General features: G+C 43.4%; 2 protein-coding genes across 11 annotated transcripts in view; one reads left to right on the top strand and one right to left on the bottom strand.

The window, feature by feature from the left end:
- Window positions 1–5,329, bottom strand: part of LOC120059461 (voltage-dependent L-type calcium channel subunit alpha-1D-like) — an 88,121-nt gene extending 82,792 nt beyond the window's left edge. For all 10 annotated transcript variants that reach the window (XM_039008528.1, XM_039008529.1, XM_039008527.1 and 7 more), the window contains exons 1-3: window positions 5,023–5,329; window positions 3,498–3,858; window positions 2,599–2,704 (exon numbers count right to left, since the gene is read on the bottom strand). In XM_039008528.1, coding sequence (XP_038864456.1) covers window positions 2,599–2,704; window positions 3,498–3,858; window positions 5,023–5,050 — 495 coding nt within the window. In that variant the 5' untranslated portion in view covers window positions 5,051–5,329. The remainder of the gene's footprint in view (window positions 1–2,598; window positions 2,705–3,497; window positions 3,859–5,022) is intronic.
- A 3,978-nt stretch (window positions 5,330–9,307) lies between these two features.
- On the top strand, window positions 9,308–21,589 carry dcp1a (decapping mRNA 1A). The gene is made up of 10 exons (XM_039007729.1): window positions 9,308–9,420; window positions 13,761–13,801; window positions 14,111–14,238; window positions 16,756–16,822; window positions 17,005–17,146; window positions 18,217–18,333; window positions 18,498–19,073; window positions 19,166–19,225; window positions 19,350–19,586; window positions 19,886–21,589. Exons 1-10 carry the CDS (start codon window positions 9,316–9,318, stop codon window positions 19,964–19,966), a joined length of 1,554 nt encoding a protein of 517 aa, XP_038863657.1. The 5' UTR covers window positions 9,308–9,315; the 3' UTR covers window positions 19,967–21,589.
- The last annotated feature ends 1,393 nt before the right edge of the window (window positions 21,590–22,982 follow it).

A 22,982-nucleotide genomic window follows, 5' to 3' on the forward strand; every position in this document is an offset into this window, starting at 1 on the left:
GATTTGGTCGAGGATATAATTATAACGCCATTCTCAAGACGAACTTTTCAAGAAAAGTTAGACATTGTAAGGAGAGGTCGCCCGACGCTACAAAGCCTGTCACAAGGGGGAATGGGTTCGTTCGCTCGCCACTTTCAAAGTTTCAACTACGAGCGCTGTCAATGGCTCACAGGCTCTGAGAAGCACTGCAAACTGTACTGCTGGGAATGCCTATTATTTGCAAGTGATCGATTTGGTGTTTGGAGCCACACTGGCTTTGCAAACTTGAGTTGTCTAACCAAGGCAGCAACGAGACACCAAAGTACGGCTGGGCACTTACAAGCAATGGTGCTTTTGAAAACTTTTGGGGACACCGGAGTGGATCTACAGCTCAAAGAACAAGCGCGCAGGGCAACGGAGCTGCACAATGAAAAGGTGAAGGGAAATATTGAAAAGACTCATTGATTGTGTCATGTTTTTGGGTAAACACTGTTTACCCAAAAACGTCAATTTGTCAATTTCAAGGTGACGCAACGCCTGGTTATACTGCGTTTCTGTCTAAATGTATAGTGTCTAGAGCCATGGCATCATAATGATGGCATTAAGAGGTGGATTAATTCGGGTGGGACTGTGTAGTACCTCACTGAAGGCCCAGGCCCCAGGCCCACGGCACGCCAGTGTAAGCAGCTTAGTTTGAAGAAATCAACTGTGGGAGCAATTATTAGGAAATAGAAGACATACAAGACCACTGATAATCTCCCTCGATCTGGGGCTCCACGCAAGATCTCACCCCGTGGGGTCAAAATGATCACAAGAACGGTGAGCAAAAATCCCAGAACCACACGGGGGGACCTAGTGAATGACCTGCAGAGAGCTGGGACCAAAGTAACAAAGCCTACCATCAGTAACACACTACGCCGCCAGGGACTCAAATCCTGCAGTGCCAGACGTGTCCCCCTGCTTAAGCCAGTACATGTCCAGGCCCGTCTGAAGTTTGCTAGAGAGCATTTGGATGATCCAGAAGAAGATTGGGAGAATGTCATATGGTCAGATGAAACCAAAATAGAACATTTTGGTAAAAACTCAACTCGTCGTGTTTGGAGGACAAAGAATGCTGAGTTGCATCCAAAGAACACCATACCTACTGTGAAGCATGGGGGTGGAAACATCATGCTTTGGGGCTGTTTTTCTGCAAAGGGACCAGGACGACTGATCCGTGTAAAGGAAAGAATGAATGGGGCCATGTATCGTGAGATTTTGAGTGAAAACCTCCTTCCATCAGCAAGGGCATTGAAGATGAAACGTGGCTGGGTCTTTCAGCATGACAATGATCCCAAACACACCGCCCGGGCAACGAAGGAGTGGCTTCGTAAGAAGCATTTCAACGTCCTGGAGTGGCCTAGCCAGTCTCCAGATCTCAACCCCATAGAAAATCTTTGGAGGGAGTTGAAAGTCCGTGTTGCCCAGCAACAGCCCCAGAACATCACTGCTCTAGAGGAGATCTGCATGGAGGAATGGGCCAAAATACCAGCAACAGTGTGTGAAAACCTTGTGAAAACTTACAGAAAACGTTTGACCTCTGTCATTGCCAACAAAGGGTATATAACAAAGTATTGAGATAAACTTTTGTTATTGACCAAATACTTATTTTCCACCATAATTTGCAAATAAATTCATTAAAAATCCTACAATGTGATTTTCTGGATTTTTCTTTCTCATTTTGTCTGTCATAGTTGAAGTGTACCTATGATAAAAATTACAGTCCTCTCTCATCTTTTTAAGTGGGAGAACTTGCACAATTGGTGGCTGACTAAATACTTTTTTGCCCCACTGTATAACTGGTCATAGAACTATAACGCTAACTATAACTGCTCTGTGTAAATTATATTTGATCATTTTCATTTCCTTATTGCTTCTATGCTGCAGCTGCACTGCACATACAAGTCTGTGTGTGTGATTATGTCAGCACAATACTGTAAACAAACTAACATGGTATAACAAATGATCAGGGCATTCTCCTCTCCAAGCCCTCACTGCTGAATGTGGAACAGACTGGGCGTGACACACAGGGCAGATGACCTCCAGAACAGACTAGCGTAGCATACCGTTTGCGTCAACAAACGAAACATGATACATCACCAAATAATGACAGGAAACCCCTGAGGCCATGCAGGGAACAACCAATCCCAAGCCAGGCCCAGCAGACAGGTTAAAGACCAATATGTGTAGCCATAGTGATGTCAACATGTACAGTGTGTGTTCCCCTGTGTGTGTGTGTGTGTGTGTGTGTGTGTGTGTGTGTGTGTGTGTGTGTGTGTGTGTGTGTGTGTGTGTGTGTGTGTTCTTCAGACTACCTATGGTGAGCCACATCCACCTGCGGCAACACACAAAGCAGAGTAAATTGCAGTGTATAACTGCAACAGTGTAGTGTCATTCCTTATGTACCCCGATTCCTCAGAAGTAGCCTGATGAAGGTGTAACATGGTCCATCTATGCCATGGCCAACTCAGCATTCAGTAGCAGAAAAAATCCTCCTAGAAAAACTATGGACAAGTGTCACTTCCTGAAGCCCTGCTATACTGTAGAATAGAATAGAATAGAATAGAATGGAATGCTCACCAGGTCGTGGTTGGTGGAGTTGGAGTCGTCCTCTGGGAAGGGGATGTAAACAGCTAAGGCCACACAGTTGGCAAAAATAGAGAGAAGTATAAAGATATCAAAGGGTCTGAGGCACACGGTTAAGGAACAATGTTCAAAGCACACAGTCAATACGTGAGCATAAAACAGAGAGAGCACATTGCAGTCATGTAAAGGTAAGGGGGGGATCCTGAAACTCTCTTGGCTCTTATGAGGTAAAAAGTACAATGCTCAAAGCAAGCATTTTCAAATGCAGCGACATCATCAGTTCGATAGATGATGGGGAGCTTACTCCTTATCATGGGATTGTCTTAATGTGCCATCTATAAAACCACACTGGATACGGTCTGTGATGTCTGCATTCAGCAATACACTCAAATGAATTTCTCTAGACCAGGGTTTCCCGAACTCCTCGGGGCCCCAAGGGGTGCACGTTTTGGTTTACTGCCCTAGAACTACACAGCTGATTCAAATAATTAACTAATTATCAAGCGTTGATCATTTGAATCAGATGTGTAGTAGGGCAAAAAAAACTAGACGTTTACTCGAGGACCGAGTTTTGGGAAACGCTGCTCTAGACTGTCTCCAACCGAGGTCTGGTCTGGGAGTGTTTTTAGCTTAGAAGAGGAAAGACCGAGACAACGGCAAGGCTACATGATCACTATAGAGACTGCAGAATAAATGATTTTGTTGCCGATTATTTGTTTAGTGCTTGGGAAGGGATGCTAACTATCAGAGGATGACACTTGCCATCATGGCTATCATGGGCTGCTTTCTCTTGTAAACGAATAGACCAAAAGCCACAGGTGTTTTCCATGGTCCCATGTGGGGACACAGAGAGTCCCTGTATATCTCCATCGAGAGAGCCCCGGAAAGGATACTTCCACTCCACCAGGCTGATGCAGGCTCTGCGGATGGGGTTGTTGAGGGTGAGGCAGAACAGTGCCCTGGGCGGTCTGCTGTTGGTGGAGCCGGCCTGCTTCTTGCTCTTGGCGTACAGCTGCCTCTTCCTCTGTGACAGTGAGCCCACCGGGGCAGGTGTGGCCCCAGGGACAGAGGGGCGGGCGCTCATGCTCTGGGGAGCGTCGCCCTGGGCGTTACGAGCAGCATGGATCGCGGCCTGCCAGGAGATAGTGCCAGTCTGGGGGTAGGGTTCGGGCTGCGAGTGGGAGGGGTTTTCTGACCCGAGGGCCGACGTGTCACCAGAGGGATGGGCTCTGTTGCTGCTAGCATACTGTGCCCCTGAGGGGAGCGAGAGAGAGAGAGAGAGAGAGAGAGAGAGGGGACCAGGGTATAGAGAGGGATTGATCAGAGAAAGGTGTAAGCCAGAGGGAGAGTGGGGAAGGGGAAGGGGAGGGGAGTGAATGGTGAGACAACCAGGGGATAGAGAGTGGAAGGGAGAGAGAAAGGCATGAAATACAAACTGTATGTGAAACTCAGAAGGTTCCCTCACCAGTCTCTGTGACTATGCAGTGACACTTCAATATCGAAATAAACCTTTTAACGCTGCATGTATTTCATTCAGATCACAGGGAGATGCTACAACGTCCACAAAGGAAGCCAATTGGCTTTATTTAGTATATACGCCTAGTTATTGGTGTATCTTTTCTTAATAAAATATGATTTTTGTTGCTCTCAGAAAACCACTAGATTTCATTTATATTGGCAAACAATGAATTTTGCGGTGAGCTGATTAGAATGGCAAGCTGTAATCAAAGCAATGACTTCCTTGGACAGGATAGTGATGTTGTTATTGTTCGATGAGATGGGGCTAAGCTGACCAGGGAGCATTCCCTTGACAACTAATGAAAACACAGAGGATACAAGGGAAGGCTGCTCATTGTAAGAGCCTAGTAGACCATATGGATGCAACAAAAAAATGAAAAGAATGTGGAAATAATGATTTATTTCTGGTGATGACCTAATTGAATACTGTGAAATGGATTACATAATCCACTGTTACAACAAATTAAATTGATGCAAAACTGAGTCAGACAAATACAATTTAATTATTGAAAGCTAAATAATGTCACTGCTTCCTCTCACCTAGACTAGACTTCATATGATCATATTCCAAACTTCCATCAAATCAATCCACAAATAAACCTACCTTTTCTCAGGACTACGTTTCAGATGATTATTCAAATATATTACGGAGACATCAGTGATGTCCACTGCTTATAAAACTATAATAACAAATAAAGATGCTTGCAGCACAAAACAAATATAAAGCTTTGGGCTCCGGGTCACACGAGAGACACGTACGACAAGACTGACATAAGACATATATATATATATATATATATACACACACACACACACACACACACACACACACACAAGAGCGCACGGGCGTCCTCCCGAAAGCGCAGCGCTCCAGTGACAACTGATTTACATCGGATTTACCTTCGGGCTGTTCCTCTGCTTCTTGCATCCTCTTATCCACATTGAAACGCCGTTTTAATTCCAACACAGTAAAAAAAATATCAAAAAATGTAACAATAAACGATAAACCAAAGTATTCAACAACAACATTTAATAAATCCTACAGAACCCCAGAGAGTAGCTACACCACAAACATCTTTGCATTGCAACATCCGGGTGTTGCGCATGATGGATCGTAGATGGATAAAATAAAGACGCCTACATTATATCCTGGATCAGTGGTCCATAGGCTACTAGTCTCTTCGAAGTTTTTTGGTTAGACTACTGAAGCAACAGGAAAACAGCTGTGACCATCCTCTCAAAATGACGCGAAGATGTGATTTTGGACCCTGTGTCCAAGGTGCGCAACGTGTCACTATTTACTCTCTCATGGGCATCCCATGCTAATCCGTTTAGAGATAGCAATCTACTGTAGTAGTCTACCAGGTATGGTTGTTGTAAACAAAAAAACAAAAAAACAGCTTCTGAGTTGGGCCAATGTCAATCAATTAAAATTAATGTTTTTATTTTGATTTAACCTTTATTTAACTCGGCAAGTCAGTTAAGAACAAATTCTTATTTGCAATGACGGCCTACCCCGGACAAACCCTAACGACGCTGGGCCAATTGTGCGCCGCCCTATGTGACTCCCAATCACGGCCGGTTGTGATACAGGCTGGAATCGAACCAGGGTCTGTAGTGCTTTAGACCACTGCGCCACTCGGGAGCCCATATTATTATTAGGCTATATGGATGGCCATATCGCCTAATAACCATCAACAATTAACCGTAATAAATCAGACTAATAAGGTAAACTAATAAATCATGGGCCTAATATTACTATGATATCGATGTAATAACTATTATAAACATGTGTAGGCTTAAGGTTAATCAATTGTTGCTCAATAACGTCCCAGGGCATTCACAGAGACAAATGTGCCTGTGGTATCGTAAATTACGTACCCGCGCTGGTGGACGCATGGGCAAACCAAATACACACGACACGCCCACACACACGCTGACACCACAATAAAATATGCATGCTTTTGGATTAATAAGGGTCACTGAGGTTTGGACAATAAATGTGTTTATGGGCTTGGTAGGCTATACTTGTCTTATTAGAACCCAAAAACGAATGACCTATTGCTCCTGTTTTGGCTATAATTGGCAACTTTTAAGTTATAAATTATTCGTTTTTAATATCACATAATTTAATTCCCTGCATGTATATTTCACAAATGAAGTACTGTATGCACACCTTTCAGATTTCACATTAACACGTTATTAATCATCATTCTGTCTCATTATATCACTTGGTTTTTAAAAGGCTTAATTTTTTGGTCTAAAAAGCCAAACAATTATTAGCCAATTATTAGTCAAACATAGGGCTACATCTGGTATATAGGCTATCATGTAATGCACTCTCATGGGGAGGACATTACGCATAGAAATTGTAGCCCTATAAAATAGGTCTACAGCAGTGGCGTGTATTCATGATTCATGGGCCCAGGGGAAGCCAGTCTTCCCCAACAAAATGTACCAAGCAAAAAACATACAATTATTTATCTTTCGTCTCTGTGTTTCCTAATTGTCCTTGAATTCGCAAGAGGCTGAATGTATCTCACCGGAGAAAGCATCCAAGCGAGCGAAACAGCGCCCCTCTGTCTCCGTATGTGTAGGCCATCTATCTGATGCTATCTGGTCCAAAAGAGTATGACATTGTGGCCGCCCATATCATTGAAGTCCCTTATGGCGGCGCACAATTGGTCCAGCGTCGTCCGGGTTTGGCCGGGGTAGGCCATCATCGTAAATAAGAATTTGTTCTTACCTCACTTGCCTAGTTAAAAAAAAAAAAAATCAGCATTGAGCTAAACTGAGCGAGCTCAACTGTAAATGGTCCTGGCGCACCAAAAAAAAGTGTCAAGGGAAGCCCGTTTGGATTTGGCTTCACTCCTATCAAATTGCATCCAGAGCATACATCATTGACAGAAACAACTTGTTGCATCTCGTTGTGTTGTTGTCCTCCAGTGGCTAGCTAGCTAACTAAAATTGGCCTTTTCCTAAATTACCCATGGATGGAGATAGGGATTTGGAGTTGTGGTTACACTTAATTTTCCATACTGGCCAATGATTATAACTGTGATTCTGATCCAACCATTAATTCATACATTGTGCGCCAGGCCTGGGAGGTTGGAAGTTCAATATGTAGCTAGATGTAGAAGGCCAATGTTAACTAGCTAATGTTGCCCATGAAAGGAAGTAAGGCTATCAAGCAAGCGTTTTAGCCAGGTAGCCTAGGACAACAAAAAATAAAAGAGTGTAATATATGACAGCGTGATTGGCATATCTCTACAAGTAGAGTGAGTCAACATGTTTTTTCTACTTGCACAAACAACGCCACATCATATTTAGCTTATGTTGATTGGACTAAATTGTTTTTGGTATATTTTAGTTGGCACTGTATTAGACTAAACAGAGGTGATTTGATGATGTTGAAATGTTGAAGTTGAAATGGAGCTGGAATAGTGGAGGCAGCTCCTGTTTTCTTTGCGACCTGCGGTAAACTCTCTGTGGTTCTAAATCAATAGTTCTTTAGGGGTGGGAAAATATCGGGAAAATTAATTTGCTTGGCCATTCTGTAGGTCATGTAACTGTTTGTTATATGAAATATGCTTTGTGGACTTCACCTTACAGAGGTTGCTCTCCACTTTTGTGATGAAACAAAGGAATTTATTCTGCCAATGTGTCTTACTGTCTCGGCCTTAGGCCTATTTTTTATCATGGTCGCAAGGCATATGAACTAACAGGATTTATAGAGCAAACAAGGCAATTATCACAACACAGGTTGTAATATGGCTTTTTTTTCTGGCTTCCCCAGTGATTTTACCCACGCACCGCTACTGGTCTACGGTATAAAAAGTATATCCTATAAAATAATGTAGCTCGTGTGTTATTATACCTACACATTAATCATATATTGTCCGTCAGTTATTTTTTCAAATTTTGCCATTGATTAGGCTATTAGCATGAGGTCGTTAGGCAACATAAATCGTGTAACACTATCCCCATGATTTACCCCGGGGTGTTCGAACTCTGACCGTGACCGCAATATCATCTCCCTCTTTTTTGGGGCCACATGACACAGTTTAGGGCCCACATTCTGTAATGAATCGAAAGGAAATGAACCCTCTGTGTGTTGGACGGTTACTAGTTATTGGATTAGCCTAGGTCTACTTGTCTGCAGCTGGACTACTGTTTCACAGCGATAATCCCTTAATTATAATCCTTTGTTCCTCAGTGAAGCAAAGGATGTTGTTGGCCTAACTAGCCTAAGGCTACTTCAGAAAATAACTAATGACTTTCAATATCCTTTTTTATCTTTTGGCCTATAGCATAGGCCTACGGGTTTAAAACTGAGTTGGAGGCCAGTTACTCACTTAAAACTAATAACAGTAGGTTTATTTACAAACAGGTATTTATTTTGAGGTGCTTATTTCAAAAACATATGTCTTCCCCCCTATGCTAAAAGATGCTTTAAATTTGAGGGTCACCTGTAGCTCCAAATTGTCTATTATAAAGGTGTTGCCACACAGATTATCGGTGTCATCGAAATATATTGCATCAGTGCCACCTTGTGGTAAATCGTGCAGTCTACATAGTATTTGGCCCTAAGGAAAAAATATAATATTTTGCCCAGTCCGAAATAAATTCTTAGACCCTAACACTTTTCCTGAGACTAAAAGAAATGTATGAATTGGTGGGTGTGGTCATTATTTTCTACTGACAGCTGGCTATGTTGATTTAAAAAAATATTGTTTGGGTTTTTAGAGATCTGGGTTATGATAATCCAGGGCTATGGGTTTGACGTTTTGTCATCATCAAGTTATATAGTCCACTTGGATAGACAGGCCCATACAAAATAGCCACCTCTCAAATTCATGATAGCCTACACGTGAGCGAGCAATCATTTTTAGGCACTTGCGAAATGCAATTCAACACTGACTGGACTGATCTACAAATCACCTTGCGTCATTAATAAATGATCAATAGCATTTGTAGATCAGTCAATCACTCACAATTTACACATGATACAATACGGTTTTTACTTTTGATGCTTTCGAACACGACCAATCACTCCAACTCATTGCGGAACTAAAAGTGGGGCAGAACTATAAGGCATTGTGACCATGTCTTCCGAGGACAGTGGAAATTGAGTGTTCATAGAAATTATTCCGTGTGGTAAGCATTGTATTCAAGATGGAGACCGCCAGTAAAATGAGCCTTGCAGCTCTACAACAACAAGATCCGTATATCAACAAACTTCTCGATGTTACCGGACAGGTAGCACTGTACACATTTAATTCCAAAGCAAATGAATGGGTAAGCTCGCCAAATGAGTCGCATGTTTCTTTCTGTTAACTAAAAGGTAGCTAGCTAGCGTTACATAGCTAGATAAATAACTAGCAGCTACGTACAGTAGCTAGCAAGCGAGCTATCGACCTAGTCCAATATGTACTCTTAATTAAGGAGCCTACCGTTACTCTAAGGTTCAAGGACCGTAAGTTTTTTTCAGAAGTTGACTGGCTCTGGCAGCCAAAACAGCAAAATACTCTATCTAAACGTGGATCGATTCTCAATTGCGATACGGTTCTAGAAACATAAAAGCCATTTAATGTTACTTTCATATCATATCAAAATAATTTCACAAATGTTTAATATACACTTACTGTACACAGTTTTTTTTCCGGTTTTATCACAGTTGCAGCTAGCTGACAGTATTTTTCAGTGACCACCTTTCTGGCGGCCTTTTTTCCCACCTTTATTTAACCAGGTAGGCCAGTTGAGATCAAGTTCTCATTTACAACTGCGACCTGGCCAAGATAAAGCAAAGCAGTGCGACAATAACACAGAGCTACACATAAACAAACGTACAGTCAATAACACAATAGAAAAATCGATGTACAGTGTGTGCAAATGTAGAAGAGTGGGGAGGTAAGGCAATAAATAGGCCATAGAGGCGAAATAATTACAATTTAGCATTGACACTGGAGTGATAATGCGCAGATGATGATGCGTAAGTAGAGATACTGGGGTGCAAGAGGATACATAATTACACACAGGTATTCGGAGTATGATAGCTAATTAGCACTGTCTTCTGTCTGTAAACACGCGCTGTGTTATGGCCGTGTGGGAACCCTAACCCTATAAATTTGTGTATCAATTTAACCTTTTGTTTTTTGCCAATTTATTTCTCGCTGATATGAAAGATAAGGTCCTTATGCTTCCAAAACCATACCGCTAGCGATGCGTGTTAATCTTCAGACTGACTGTCAGGGCTCTTAATTAACAAAACTCCCCCATACAGAACAAGATGCCTTAGTCCAATGACTCTTATGTGTAATGGAACTGAGCGTTATGCTCAAGGGCTAACTATCTACTCTACTTAATTTATCACAGAGACCTTAAAAATAGGCTTATCATTAGCAATCTAGCTAACAAAATACAGTACCAGTCAAAAGTTTGGGGACCCATCTACTCATTCCAGGGTTTTTCTTTATTTTTACTATTTTCTACATTGTATAATAATAGTGAAGACGTCAAATATGAAATAACACATGGAATAATGTATTAACCAAAAAAGTGTTAAACAAATCCAAATATATTTGAGATTCTTCAAAGTAACCACCCTTTGCCTTGATTACAGCTTTGCACATTCTTGGCATTCTCTCAACCAACTTCATGATGTAGTCACCTGGAATGCATTTAAATTAACAGGTGTGCCTCCTTAAAAGTTCATTTGTGGAATTTATTTCCTTAATGTGTTTGAGCCAATCAGTTGTGTTGTGACAAGGTAGGGGTGGTATACAGAAGATAGACCTATTTGGTAAAAGACCAAGTTCATATTATGGCAAGAACAGCTCAAATAAGCAAAGAGAAACGACAGTCCATCATTACTTTAAGACCTGAAAGTCAGTCAATTCGGAAAATGTCAAGAACTTTGAAAGTTTCTTCAAGTGCAGTCGCAAATACCATCAAACACTATGATGAAACTGGCTCTCATGAGGTCCGCCACAGGAAAGGAAGACCCAGAGTTACCTCTGCTGCAGAGGAAAAATTCATTAGAGTTAACTGCACCTCAGATTGCAGCCCAAATAAATGCTTCACAGAGTTCAAGTAACAGACACATCTCAACAGCAACTGTTCAGAGGAGACTGCGTGAATCAGGCCTTCATGCTCGAATTGCTGCAAAGAAACCACTACTAAAGGACACCAATGAGAAGAAGAGACTTGCTTGGGCCAAAAAAAACGAGCAATGGACATTAGACCGGTGGAAATCTGTCCTTTGGTCTGATTAGTCATAATTTGCGATTTTTGGTTCCAACCGCCGTGTTTTTGTGAGACGCAGAGTAGGTGAACAGATGATCTCCGCATGTGTGGTTCCCACCGTGAAGCATGGAGGAGGAGGTGTGGGGTGCTTTGCTGGTGAGGCACACCTGTTAATTGAAATGCATTCCAGGTGACTAGCTCATGAAGCTGGTTGAGAGAATGCCAAGAGTGTGCAATGCTGTCAAGGCAAAGGGTGGCTACTTTGAAGAATCTCAAATATAAAATATATTTTGATTTGTTTAACACTTTTTTGGTTACTACATGATTCCATATGTGTTATTTCATAGTTTTGATGTCTTCACTATTATTCTACAATGTAGAAAATAGTAAAAAATAAAGAAACCCTTGAATGCGTAGGTGTGTACAAACTTTTGACTGATATTGTACACACCTTTAGCGTGTTCCTGCTGGGTTGTGTAGAAAATAGATTTTAAGAGTCTTTGGTTGTTGGCAGAGCCATCTATTAATGATGGGGCAACATTTAGATTTCCGCATAAATAGACATACCCAAACGGAATTATTTTTCATGAGATTGCCATAAACATTAACAGGTAATGTTGCATTTTTTTTTTTTTTTTATGTCGAACTCAGCCTTTTGGAAGATTCAAAAATATATATATATTATTATTCTTTTTATTGCTGAGGTGTACTCACTTTTGAGAACACAATCTCAAGTACATAGTACAAATATGAAAAATCTTATCTATGATTTCTTTCCCTGTTCAAAAGTGTGGCTAGAGGGCTTGAAATGACTGAAATGCTCTCTAGATATAGTAACAATCAAATTGTAAATAACTTACTATACAATCTCTCATAACTTTCAAATAAATATCACGCTTAATGACAGTACAATATCTTCACTATTTCTTATAACCTTCGACAGAATTTTCTCCTAAACGTCCACTGAGCGGCAGAGATAAACCATTCAAATGTGCGCAGACTTGTCACAACTTCAACTTTAAGCACTAAGTGATTTTGTCCTGACTGTGACCAAGAGAAAGTGCTGTTCTTTAAATTCTATTTAAATATTTTGTATTTGTTCATGTTGAGAGCTCTAAATCTGACTGAGAATATCACAGTGAGATGAAACCACAATGGCTGGACTTGCTAGACTGTCACTGTCAATTTGATAATCGATTCTTTGTGTGGTTAGGCCAGAAAATGACAAGTCACTCCCTATGCAAATGTGGGGTCTGAAAGCTGACACTTCAAGTCAGCTCTGCTTGGGGAGTGGCAACTGAGAGCAGACACATGGGGCTTTTTGGTATTCACAGAGCGCCTTGTACACAAATGTCAGTCAGAGCCAGTTCAGAACTGCTCAAAGTTCCCCATATGGTTAAGAGAGTTTGGCCAGGTTTTAGAACGGCTGCCATGTTAGCGGCTGTTCTAAGTTAGCTAACTTAAAACCAGTTAGCTAGCTAGTTTGTAGATAAATATGATCTAGTTTGCAAACATTAGCTAAGTACCAACGCTGTAAACTAGCTGCTAGCTAGCAATCAGGGCCCCGTTCCAGCAGGACACAGCGGTGTGCAATGTTTGATTTAATGGTAACGGTGCTGTTCTGAATGATCACTTCACGCAGCTGCAGTTTTTTATGTGGTTTCACACACAACATTTCACAGCCATATTGACCTACCTAACGGGGTCAAACCATACCTTATGCTGCGTTCACGTCATGTCAGAAACTCCGAGATTTTCGACTTGCCTACTCGTTGTAGGAAGATGATACCTGAGTTTCCCAATTGGGAAGTATCAGAATCAACCAATGGGAAGTTCGATGCAAATCATTTGCATTCATTTTAACTGTTTCTGACAAGATGTGAACGCAGAATTAATCTCAGTTAACCTAGAACTAAAGTCTTGCGTAATTGGTCAGATGCTCGATAAAGATCTGGGTCCATAAGAGAAGATTGAGAACGAGGATCGGAACCAGAACTAATACCTCCACCCTCTCTCTTTGCATGTCTATAGGCCAAATTTTCCACCCCCTTCCGAAATTCGAAAGATGCTAAAACCTGGAAAATCGTGATTTGTCGAAAGCACAGGAACTAATGCTGCTTGTCGTCTCATGCATCCCGTTGTATCATGACATATCTACGTTACCGTTTAAGTAGTGTGTCCACGAGAGATTAACCATACCTTAAAGACGATTGAAGAACCGTTTGGGGGAAACTTGTCATTCAGTGCAACGTAATAAAAGGTGTAATGAATTGAAAGCAACCCAGACCAAATATCAGACTTTTTGCATGTTTTGGTTATTCTTCTTGTACTTGATGATTGATTCATGTTCATCAAGTTAAACTTGTCATTTTTCTGCGCAATTTCCATTTCAGGAAAAGACCGAAATCGAGGGCACCTTATTTGTTTATGCAAGGTAATTTATTTGTATCAATAATGTGGTGACCTTTTTTTAAAGGGGCCACTGTTGCAAAGATGTTAAACTAACCCCTTTTTATATGTGGTTGTCTCACCACCTGTCCTCTCTCCTTGATATAGTTGCCTTTATATTGTCCATATGTCTATGCCTCCCTAATTGATCTCTTCCTCTCTCCCCTAACCCCCACCCCTCCGTCTTACTCTCTTCAACTTAATAATTCTCTTTGCTTTTCCCTTTCTTTTTTTGAGTCATGAAAACATGTAGCCTAATAGTCTGTCTCCATTGCTCTCAATAACCTGTCCACAGGTCTGCTTCCCCTCATCATGGCTTCACAATCATGAATCGGCTGAGCACAGAGAATCTAGTGGAGCCCATCAACAAAGACCTTGAGTTTCAGCTCCAAGACCCCTTCCTGCTGTACAGAAATGCTAACTGTGAGTAGGATATTCCATAATAGTCCACTTGTCAGTCTGGGATTTCACCCAGACTGACGTCCGGTAGATGTTTTTGCATGTCCCTTCCCACATTCAGAAATGTCATTTTTGTCCCCCCCAGTTTTATCATTGGAATGTGATACAAAACGAGGCAACGGTGTGCTTTAGGAGCATGCAGACGCCTCCGAGCGGTTGGGTAGGCTGTTTGGAGTGTTAATCCAACTGTGAGGGTGGGAAAAAGGGTTGTGTGTGTGTGTGGCAATGCGATGCCGTTTGGCATGCTACACGTCGGCAGTGCTTGCTATGACTTGGAGTGCAGCCCATCGCGGTCGTTATGGAAGCGGGCCAAAAGGAATTGACAACCCAAACCATTGCGCGGGCCGGATAGAAATGTTTCACGGGCCGGATTCGGCCCACGGGCCTTGTTTGACACGTGGTCTACACGAAAGATTCTGAGAGAGTGTGGGGATGAGAAGGGTCATGTTAACATGTTGTTTAGGTAAACCTAACTATAGGGCGATTCCACACCAGCGTGAACAGATTGTTCTGGGAACTTCTCACATGGGAACTTCATTGGGAGGAGGGATGTTTAGTGTTCTTTTTACGTTTGTATCATAACCATTTTCTTTAAGCGTGATGAAATTGGCAATTTTAGGCCCTTTATAGACCTATACATGCCTCCTGTAAGACCCTATGATCTGTGAACCGTACATGATACAGACAACATATTGGTGTCATTATACTCCTTATAGTGTGTTCTAAAAAATATGGAGTATGTGTAGATTCTGAAGTACACCATTTTCATATTAATTTATTCAATGTAAAAAAATATATATATCTACTTTTTTTTATTATTTTTTTTATAACTGCCCCATATCAGAATCAAGACGTGCTCCATATTTTAGAGAACACTATAAGAATTCTAATGACACCAAGATGTTGTCTGTATCATGTACGGTTCACAGATCATAGGGTCTTTTCAGGAGGTCTAAAAATGGCCACTTTCATCATGATTTTCAACAACAAAAAAGGGAAACAAATGTATAAAGCATTTCAAACATTCTTTCTCCAAATGTGAGAAATGCCAGAAAAATCGGAGATACCAAAAATATGTTCCTGTCCCGCTGGCACAGAATCACCCTATATATCTATTAAAAGAGCTGCTGGTGTACATCTTTTGTATTACTAGGCTAAATTTAGCATTGAATGTGCTGTTTATGTAATTCACCCCCAGATAAATAATGAAGACCATCAATGTTTTATAAACACATTTTTGGGGGGGGGGGGGTGAAGTTGCAGAGCACTGCTTGCACACAGTCATTAAAGATCTGTCAAACTGTGTTGCATTCAAGGAGAACTTGAACCCTTCCAGACTCTTTGATGACGAAGGTATGACGTCTTCCACTGCTATCCCATCATAAAATCAACTTTTTCATCTTCCTGTTTAGTCCTATGGAAAATGAAATGACCCTGTCTGTGCAGCAGACACACACGTACAGACATACAGGGAAATATGTCTAATTTACACGTGCCCCCTCTGACATAATGCCACCTCTTTAATATTCTTCAATGCTGACCCCTGTATACATGCACACAAATTAATCAGATGGACGTTGACCACATGCTAAACACACTAGCCTTCCAGTTAGACTTGCCTCTAAAAGCACTCAGCAGACCACCTCGCAGGGTCCTCTGGAAGATGACCTTCCCCTTGTGCCGGAGGTCACGCTGAGGCTGATTGGGCGCGTCGAGCAGGAGCATCTCCTCTGACGGGTCTCCTCCACCCATGGCCTTGCGCTAACACGGGTCCACCCAACCCAGGAGCTCAGTCTGAGGGGGAAAATGTGTCCCTCTGGCCCCAGGGCCTCTATGTTCCGGAGCTGCCTGGAAACCACCTCATGGATGGGATGGATACAGTATGTCTGATCTCTGTGGTAGTTCTGTAGGCGTCTGATCCAGTCATCCAGAGGGGCAGCAGTTTTATCTGACTGGAACCCTGTGACTCCTCCCCAGTAGTCTAGTGCCTGCAGGCCACTGGGGAGGGGATGCAAGAATATCATGAACAAGTGTGTTTGGGAGGGAGGGGGTTCTTGGCTGTCCTTGTGACTTGTGAAGGGATCGTGACTTGCCATTTTGTTCTGCCTGATTTCGACTGTTTGTGTCCTGCCGTTGCTCTTGTTGCACACATCTGTTAGTGGAGGGGTTGTGTCAGTGCTTCATGTTAGAAAATGTGGCCTGTTTAGACACACCTGTTTACACGTCCCAGGGTTCCCCAGGTAGCTGTAAAAACACTACCGTTGCTAGGTTACCAGCCTCGGAGGGGAAACCTGGCAAGAATCTCTGATCTCACACACACGTATGCAACGTGACACTCCTGTCACATGCTGTTGCCTCAAAGTTGCTGAAACATCCATTTCATACAACCTCCCTCCGCCTAAGGGATACATCCTAGCGCCAGTGAACCTTCCGCCTACCATTTTTTTATATTTCCCTCTTTTCGCTGTGTTCTTCCTACAGTGGGTATATACAGCATCTGGTTCTACGATAAGAAGGACTGCCAGCGCATCGCTCAGCTCATGGTGAAGTGAGTATGGCCCGGTGAAACACGCCACCCCCCTAACCCACTGATATGAAAACTACCGTCACCCACACCGCTGCGGGGAAGTTATTTAGCACATTACAGATATGAGATTGGATTGTGTGTTTTTGTGTTTTTTTTCCCACTGATTTGCGAAGGTGTTTATCTTTATTGTGTCCGTCCCCCAGCATCGTGAAGCAGGAAGCCATGCAGGCCCACCGGGGCTCCCCAGAGAGGGCCAACATCCCTGGGAGGACCAATGGCTGCGCAGAACCACGCCCCATCGACATCCTGGAGCTCCTCAGCAAGGCCAAGGATGAGTACCACAGGGTGAGAGACAGGCACTGTCTTTATCGTCAAGTCATCGCCCAGGACTCTATTGTGGGGTAATGCGTCACAAAAGTAATCGGATTCCGTTTAGGAGTAACAAAGTAAAGTAACTTGTTACTTTTTCGAATTGGGTAGTATTCTTAAAGTTAATTTGTCAAGCAACGCGTGACCAGAACTGGCGGCTTGAGAAGATATGAAATCTGTACAGATGTTTGTCTTACAGTGTATATGGCTAATTAAGCAGCCTATATGATAGTGCAGTACTTGTAGGCTAGTACAGGAAAGCAGCGCCACCGATGAAAGGAGAAACCAGCGATCAACCCCGAGTTAGTAAGTAGCCTATCTTTGGTAGAGCGCGCACGGTTCGCCTTGCTCCCTCCGACAGTCAAACAGGGAGATTGAGATTTTTCCCCATGAAAGTAACACAAAGTAATATAACTTATTACTTTCCACACAAAGTAATATTGTAAAGTAACGCATTACTTTTGTTAAACGTGACAAGTTAATATCACTTTTTCAAGTTACTAATCCCAACACTTCCACAAACACACGCAAACACAGTCCAGAAAATAGTATTGTTTGACGGACTTTAACCCTACACGTACATCACAAATTAGAGTGCGATTTAAAATCCTGATTATTGTGTGCAGTCAGCTGTGGATGGGGTAGTAATGTCCCCCCCTTCTGTTTCTCTCTCTCTCTCGCTCGTAGTCAGTTAAGAACTCACTCACTGCCTGTCTGTTTACTTACTCTTTATTGGTATCGCTCTCTTTCCGTAGATCTTAGTCCTTCTGCCCCAAGTGTTTTTCATTGTTTTAAATGCTGCGATTGCTCACAGCCCTCCCAATTTACATTAGTCCAGCGGTTCCCAAACGCTGTCCTCTGGACCCCGAGAGGTGCACGTTTTGGTTTGATGATCAGTTGATTATTTGAATCCGCTGTGAAGTACTAGGGCAAAAACCAAAACGTGCACCCCTTGGGGGGGGGGGGGTCTAATTCTGCATTAGACTGAAAACACTAGTTGGAATGTTAAAATGATACATGTGTGATTTGTTTGGTGCGTTAACTAGATTCAGACGGGTGAAACGGAGATGTCCGTTACTGCTGAGCAGGGGGTGAACACGGAGACGCTGAAAACAGCCGGCGGTCCTACAGAGCGCGCTCCCAGCGCCCCGCCGCCAGAAAAGGTACAGTACCACATTCTGCCTGAAATGACTGCACTATGTCTGACAACACGCTACCTGTAACAAGTGTTCTCTCTTATGACTGAAATGACTTTTACTTGTCAGTCATAATTGGATGGTTCCTGTATACGTTTGTTTCATATTGACTGTTATTACTGTATTTGCAGAACTCCCACTCTGGCCAGAGGCAGATCACCGTGGAGGAGCTGTTTGGCAGTTCTCTACCCAAGGAGACCGGCCTGCTGCCAGCCATGCCTACCCAGAGTTCCACAGACCCTGCTGCCCCGAGCCCCGCCAACTTCCTCCAGGCCCAGCACTACACCCCATCCGTACCCTTCCAGCCCTTACTGGCACCCCGCCTCACAGCAGCCCCAGTGGGCAACAACCGGCACCTGGCCTCTGGTCTGATCCCCCTGATGGAGGCCAGAGGTGGCCCCAGCCCAGGCTACACCCTCCACCCCAGCCCCGTGTTTCCCGGTGGACCTCCAGGGGAACTCCAGCACTCTATGTCCCCGCTGTTAGTGGCTCCACCTGGGGCTGAGGCTCGCGGTCCCCCCCCTGGCCCTCCGTTGACTTACCTGGGGCAGGATCTCCTGGGCTCGCTGAAACCCAGCCCCTCTGATCTCCACAAGCCCGTCCTCGCACCCAACTTCCTGCCCAGCCCATTGGCCACGCCCCAGAGCTTCAGAGAGCAAATCCCCAATCCTGCTGCCATCTGCAGCATTCCCACCGGCCCTGTGCAGGTAGGTAACTTTGCCCCTGTTATTTTTTTTTTGTGATGCGGACTTTGTGTAATCTGTCATTTCTGATGGGCTCCCTTTCTTGTCTTCCTCAGACACAGAGTAAAGAAATGGATGTGTTCGCTCAGTCTCAGAAGCTGTCGAAAACCATGCCAGTTAGTATGATTTTGCTATCATGATGTAGATGGCTTTGATTGTACAGGTAGTTCTTTACAATAGTTGAAATGAAATCTTACCACGTCCTCGTCCTGCCCTCTCTCTTTCTCTCGCCCATCCAAGGCTGTTCCTATGAAGGCAGGGCTTGTGATACCGGGGGCGGGTGCTTCACTGACGGGGGCGGAGCGGTCGGTGCTGCTCTCCCCGAGCGCCTTTCAGCATTCTGTTGCCAAGACAACGGAACTGCAGAGGCAAGCTGCTCCTCCCTCCCCTCCAGCCGCAGCCACCGGGGCCGTGGAGCCCCCCCAATCCCCCTGCAACAGGACCCAGCTGCAGGACACACTCATCCACCTCATCAAGGTACAGAGAGAGCTGAAGCCTTTTTCTTGTGTTTGAAGCCTTTCGTCAGGTTCAGGGGTTTTCTACTGTAGATTTCATCTCGCTGTTGTTGACATTTTATGAAATGCTCATGAACGGCTTATGAATGTGTTATGCGTGGGTTATGAATTATGTTATGAATTCCTTCTGTGTGTTTACCTAAATCTAATACTTGAGAGAGTGAACTGAAGCAGTTGAAGTCTGGGAACTTGTTTGCTACTGTTATATTAAATGACTGGAAGATAAGTCCTCTCTCTCTCCTGTGTTTGTGCCCTGTGCAGAATGACCCAGCGTTTCTCAGTACCATCCATGAGACCTACCTCCAGATTCTCTCCAAGGACCTCAGCAACGTCAAGCTATAGCTTCAGTCCAGACATGGGGCTGGGCCTGGACATGTCAGGACAGAGGCACAGCCACCAGCCAACCTAAGCTACAGGTACTGAACCACTGGGTAGGACTTGGGACCTCTTCTGATGCCACCGGCTATGTATAGAAACACAGGCAATGGCTCTGTTCCTCTGTGGAGCAGCAATGGGACTGCAGGAGGAGGACTCGAACCCAGGAGGCTCACTCGTATGGCTCTGCTACCCTATGTAGAGAAGGTTAAAGGGAGATGTTACGCTTGACAGTATTGTCAAATCATGTACGCACTCTAGAAGGAAATATTGTTCCTCTCTTCTGTGGATGAGAACTAGACCAAACCCCTAGGGAGGGTAAACCCTCATCTCTGTTTGGGTCAGGGGTTAGGACTTGCTGGTCAAGCCAAGCTTTATTCAACTCCACTTCCTTGTTCTGCCCTCGGTATAGCTGTGATTCTCCTCACACATGCGCTTTGTTCTCCCCCTCTCTCCTTTTTTAAAAATCTCTGTTCTTTCTTTTTCCCTCTTTTCTTTCTGTCCTTTGCTCACCCCATTCACCACCAGCCTCTGTCACTACGCCTGTTAACGGGACGTGTGCAATAGAATGCAATGCCTTCTGGGAGAATGCGGTTTACTGATTCTTAAGTGTTTTTTTTTTTTTTTCCCCAAGGGTTTAAACAGAGAATTGTTGTATTAATTTAGGCCCTATTCTGTGGGTTTTGCAGTAAAGTCTACTGCAGCACTGAATCTGAGCTTAACTGCATTCAACAGGATCGTCTTGTTTAACACAGATATGTTGTCACTCTGCAACCAACAGCTCAAAGGGACTAGCGTGACATAACCGGTTGTGTCAGTGTATATGTATTTGATTTTGTAGGTCAGGCAGTTTTGAGTGTGTTTGATAATGTCACCCCTGTACACATATCTGACCTTGCGCCATACTGCCAATCTATGTTCACCTTATTTGATCACACGCAGCATGTATTTCTGTTTGGCTGCAATCGATCACACATTTGATTCCGATTGACGGAATGAATGAATGGTGGCGGTACGCTATAGACATGGGAAACAATTGAGAACATCCTCTAAACAAATAACTGATCAACACATTACGTTGTCTAAGGAATATTTGTTTTTGACCTTGTCTCTGGATTTATTTCTGCCACTAAGTATATGTAAGTTTCTCCGGGAGGTAAGAAGAGAACCTCTTACTTGATGCACTTTGTTTTCACGTCAAACAAAATGTCAGTAAAAAGCATTTCATGAGCAGTTTGTGACTCCTTTGGTTCCTCAATACGTTTTTTTTTTTTTTTATATATATATAAAATAGTACTTAATACATGTTGATTGGTGTGTTTTCAGACAGGATATCAAAGTGTACTTCCCTGTGTACGTATTATTTAGTCACAGGCTCAATAGTGGTGGAGAAAAGAGGTGAGGCCCAGAGATTATAAAAAACATTTTTTTTTAAACAAGTATGATTTTTAAGATTGGTCAGTGCCAGTGTAATGATGAGTTAACTTGTTATTTGGTGTCTTAAGAACAGCATCCGTTTTTAAATTTGTTTTAATCTGTCACTGTGTACTTCTGTTTATGACCATTTTGTGATATTAAAGTGAAGTTTTCTCTCAAGCTATTTACATTTCTTGCTCAAAGAAATTACTTTTCTTGGTCGGTAAAACATAAATATTTCCCTGTCTTCACCATTGCGCGCATTACATCCAGCAATGTCAAACAGGGAGGCAAAAGCTGACACCAGTGGTGCATCTCAGTAGTCCAATGTAGTTGGATGGATGATTGCGATGCAGCTCAAGTAATGGCATAGATGATTCATATCTGGATAAAGCCACTAGAGGGCAACAGGGTTCAGTGTTTGACCAAATATTACATTTCCAATGCAATGACCAGTCGCCAAATGCCAGTGTTCTTTACTGCACTACACACAGTATGCCCCATTCATCCATAGCCTTTGTTTTATACTGTATAGTAGTGGCTATCTTTAAAAAAATATATATATATTACCCCCTTTTTGATCTTGTCTCATCACTGCAACTCCCCAACGGGCTCGGGAGGTGAAGATCAAGTAATGCGTCCTCTGAAACATAACCCTCCAAACCACGCTTCTTAACACCCGCCCGCCCGCTTAACCCAGAAGCCAGCCGCACCAAGGTGTTGGAGGAAACACCCCTCAACTGACTTCCAAAGTCAGCCTGCAGGTGCCCGGCCCCCCACAAGGAGTCGCTAGAGCTCAATGAGCCAAGTAAAGCCCCCCATGGCTCCCTAAAGGGAGAGCATACTACACAAGGAAATTCTCAAAGCTGCTAATGAGAACCTTGACGACCTTGTACCTAGCCGGGGGGGATTCCGGTGGGGTGCCCCCACCCAGGCAGTGGCAGTGCTGGCAACAGAGAGGGGATATATTATTGTGACCCTGGTGGCACAAAATCAAAGTCGGACTGCATGGAGATGCTTGGGAATATGGTCAATACGGGTGACCGTATTGTGGGTGTTTCAGGGAAAAGGTGTACATTTGACCTCCATCATCTAGGATGTGACAATGGTAAATAAAATCTCTCAATTTTTGCCCATTTTTTGCGAGGTCTTGCAGGCCTCATGCAGCTGCAACTAAGTGCATTTGTAAATCAAGACCGATCTTGAGTTGGGCTCTGGGGTGGTGAAATTGTTGAGAAAGTGAGCTTATGGTTGTGTGGGGGTAAGGGTTGAGTGTGTGTGGGTGTATGTGTGTATCCCACAACTGTTGCGAAGGAAGAAGTAAAAGATGTTAGGGACAATAGAGGATGATCCACAGCTATATATAATACAAATCGAGGTGAGGGCGTTGGAAATGCATTTAGCAGTTGATCTACTTTAATTCGGTAAATGGCACTGTGCTCTTTTCAAAGGATGGATCCCAGTCGGTTCAGGGCTATGGGATACAGGGGGTCGAGGGTGGTCTGCCGGGCATTGGGGTGACAACCCAACTCGGGATGAGGATGGCTTTTAGCGGGTGGAATAGTAT

The sequence above is a fragment of the Salvelinus namaycush genome, chromosome 14 (assembly GCF_016432855.1).
Source record: "Salvelinus namaycush isolate Seneca chromosome 14, SaNama_1.0, whole genome shotgun sequence".
In the NCBI taxonomy this organism is placed as follows: Eukaryota; Metazoa; Chordata; class Actinopteri; order Salmoniformes; family Salmonidae; genus Salvelinus; species Salvelinus namaycush.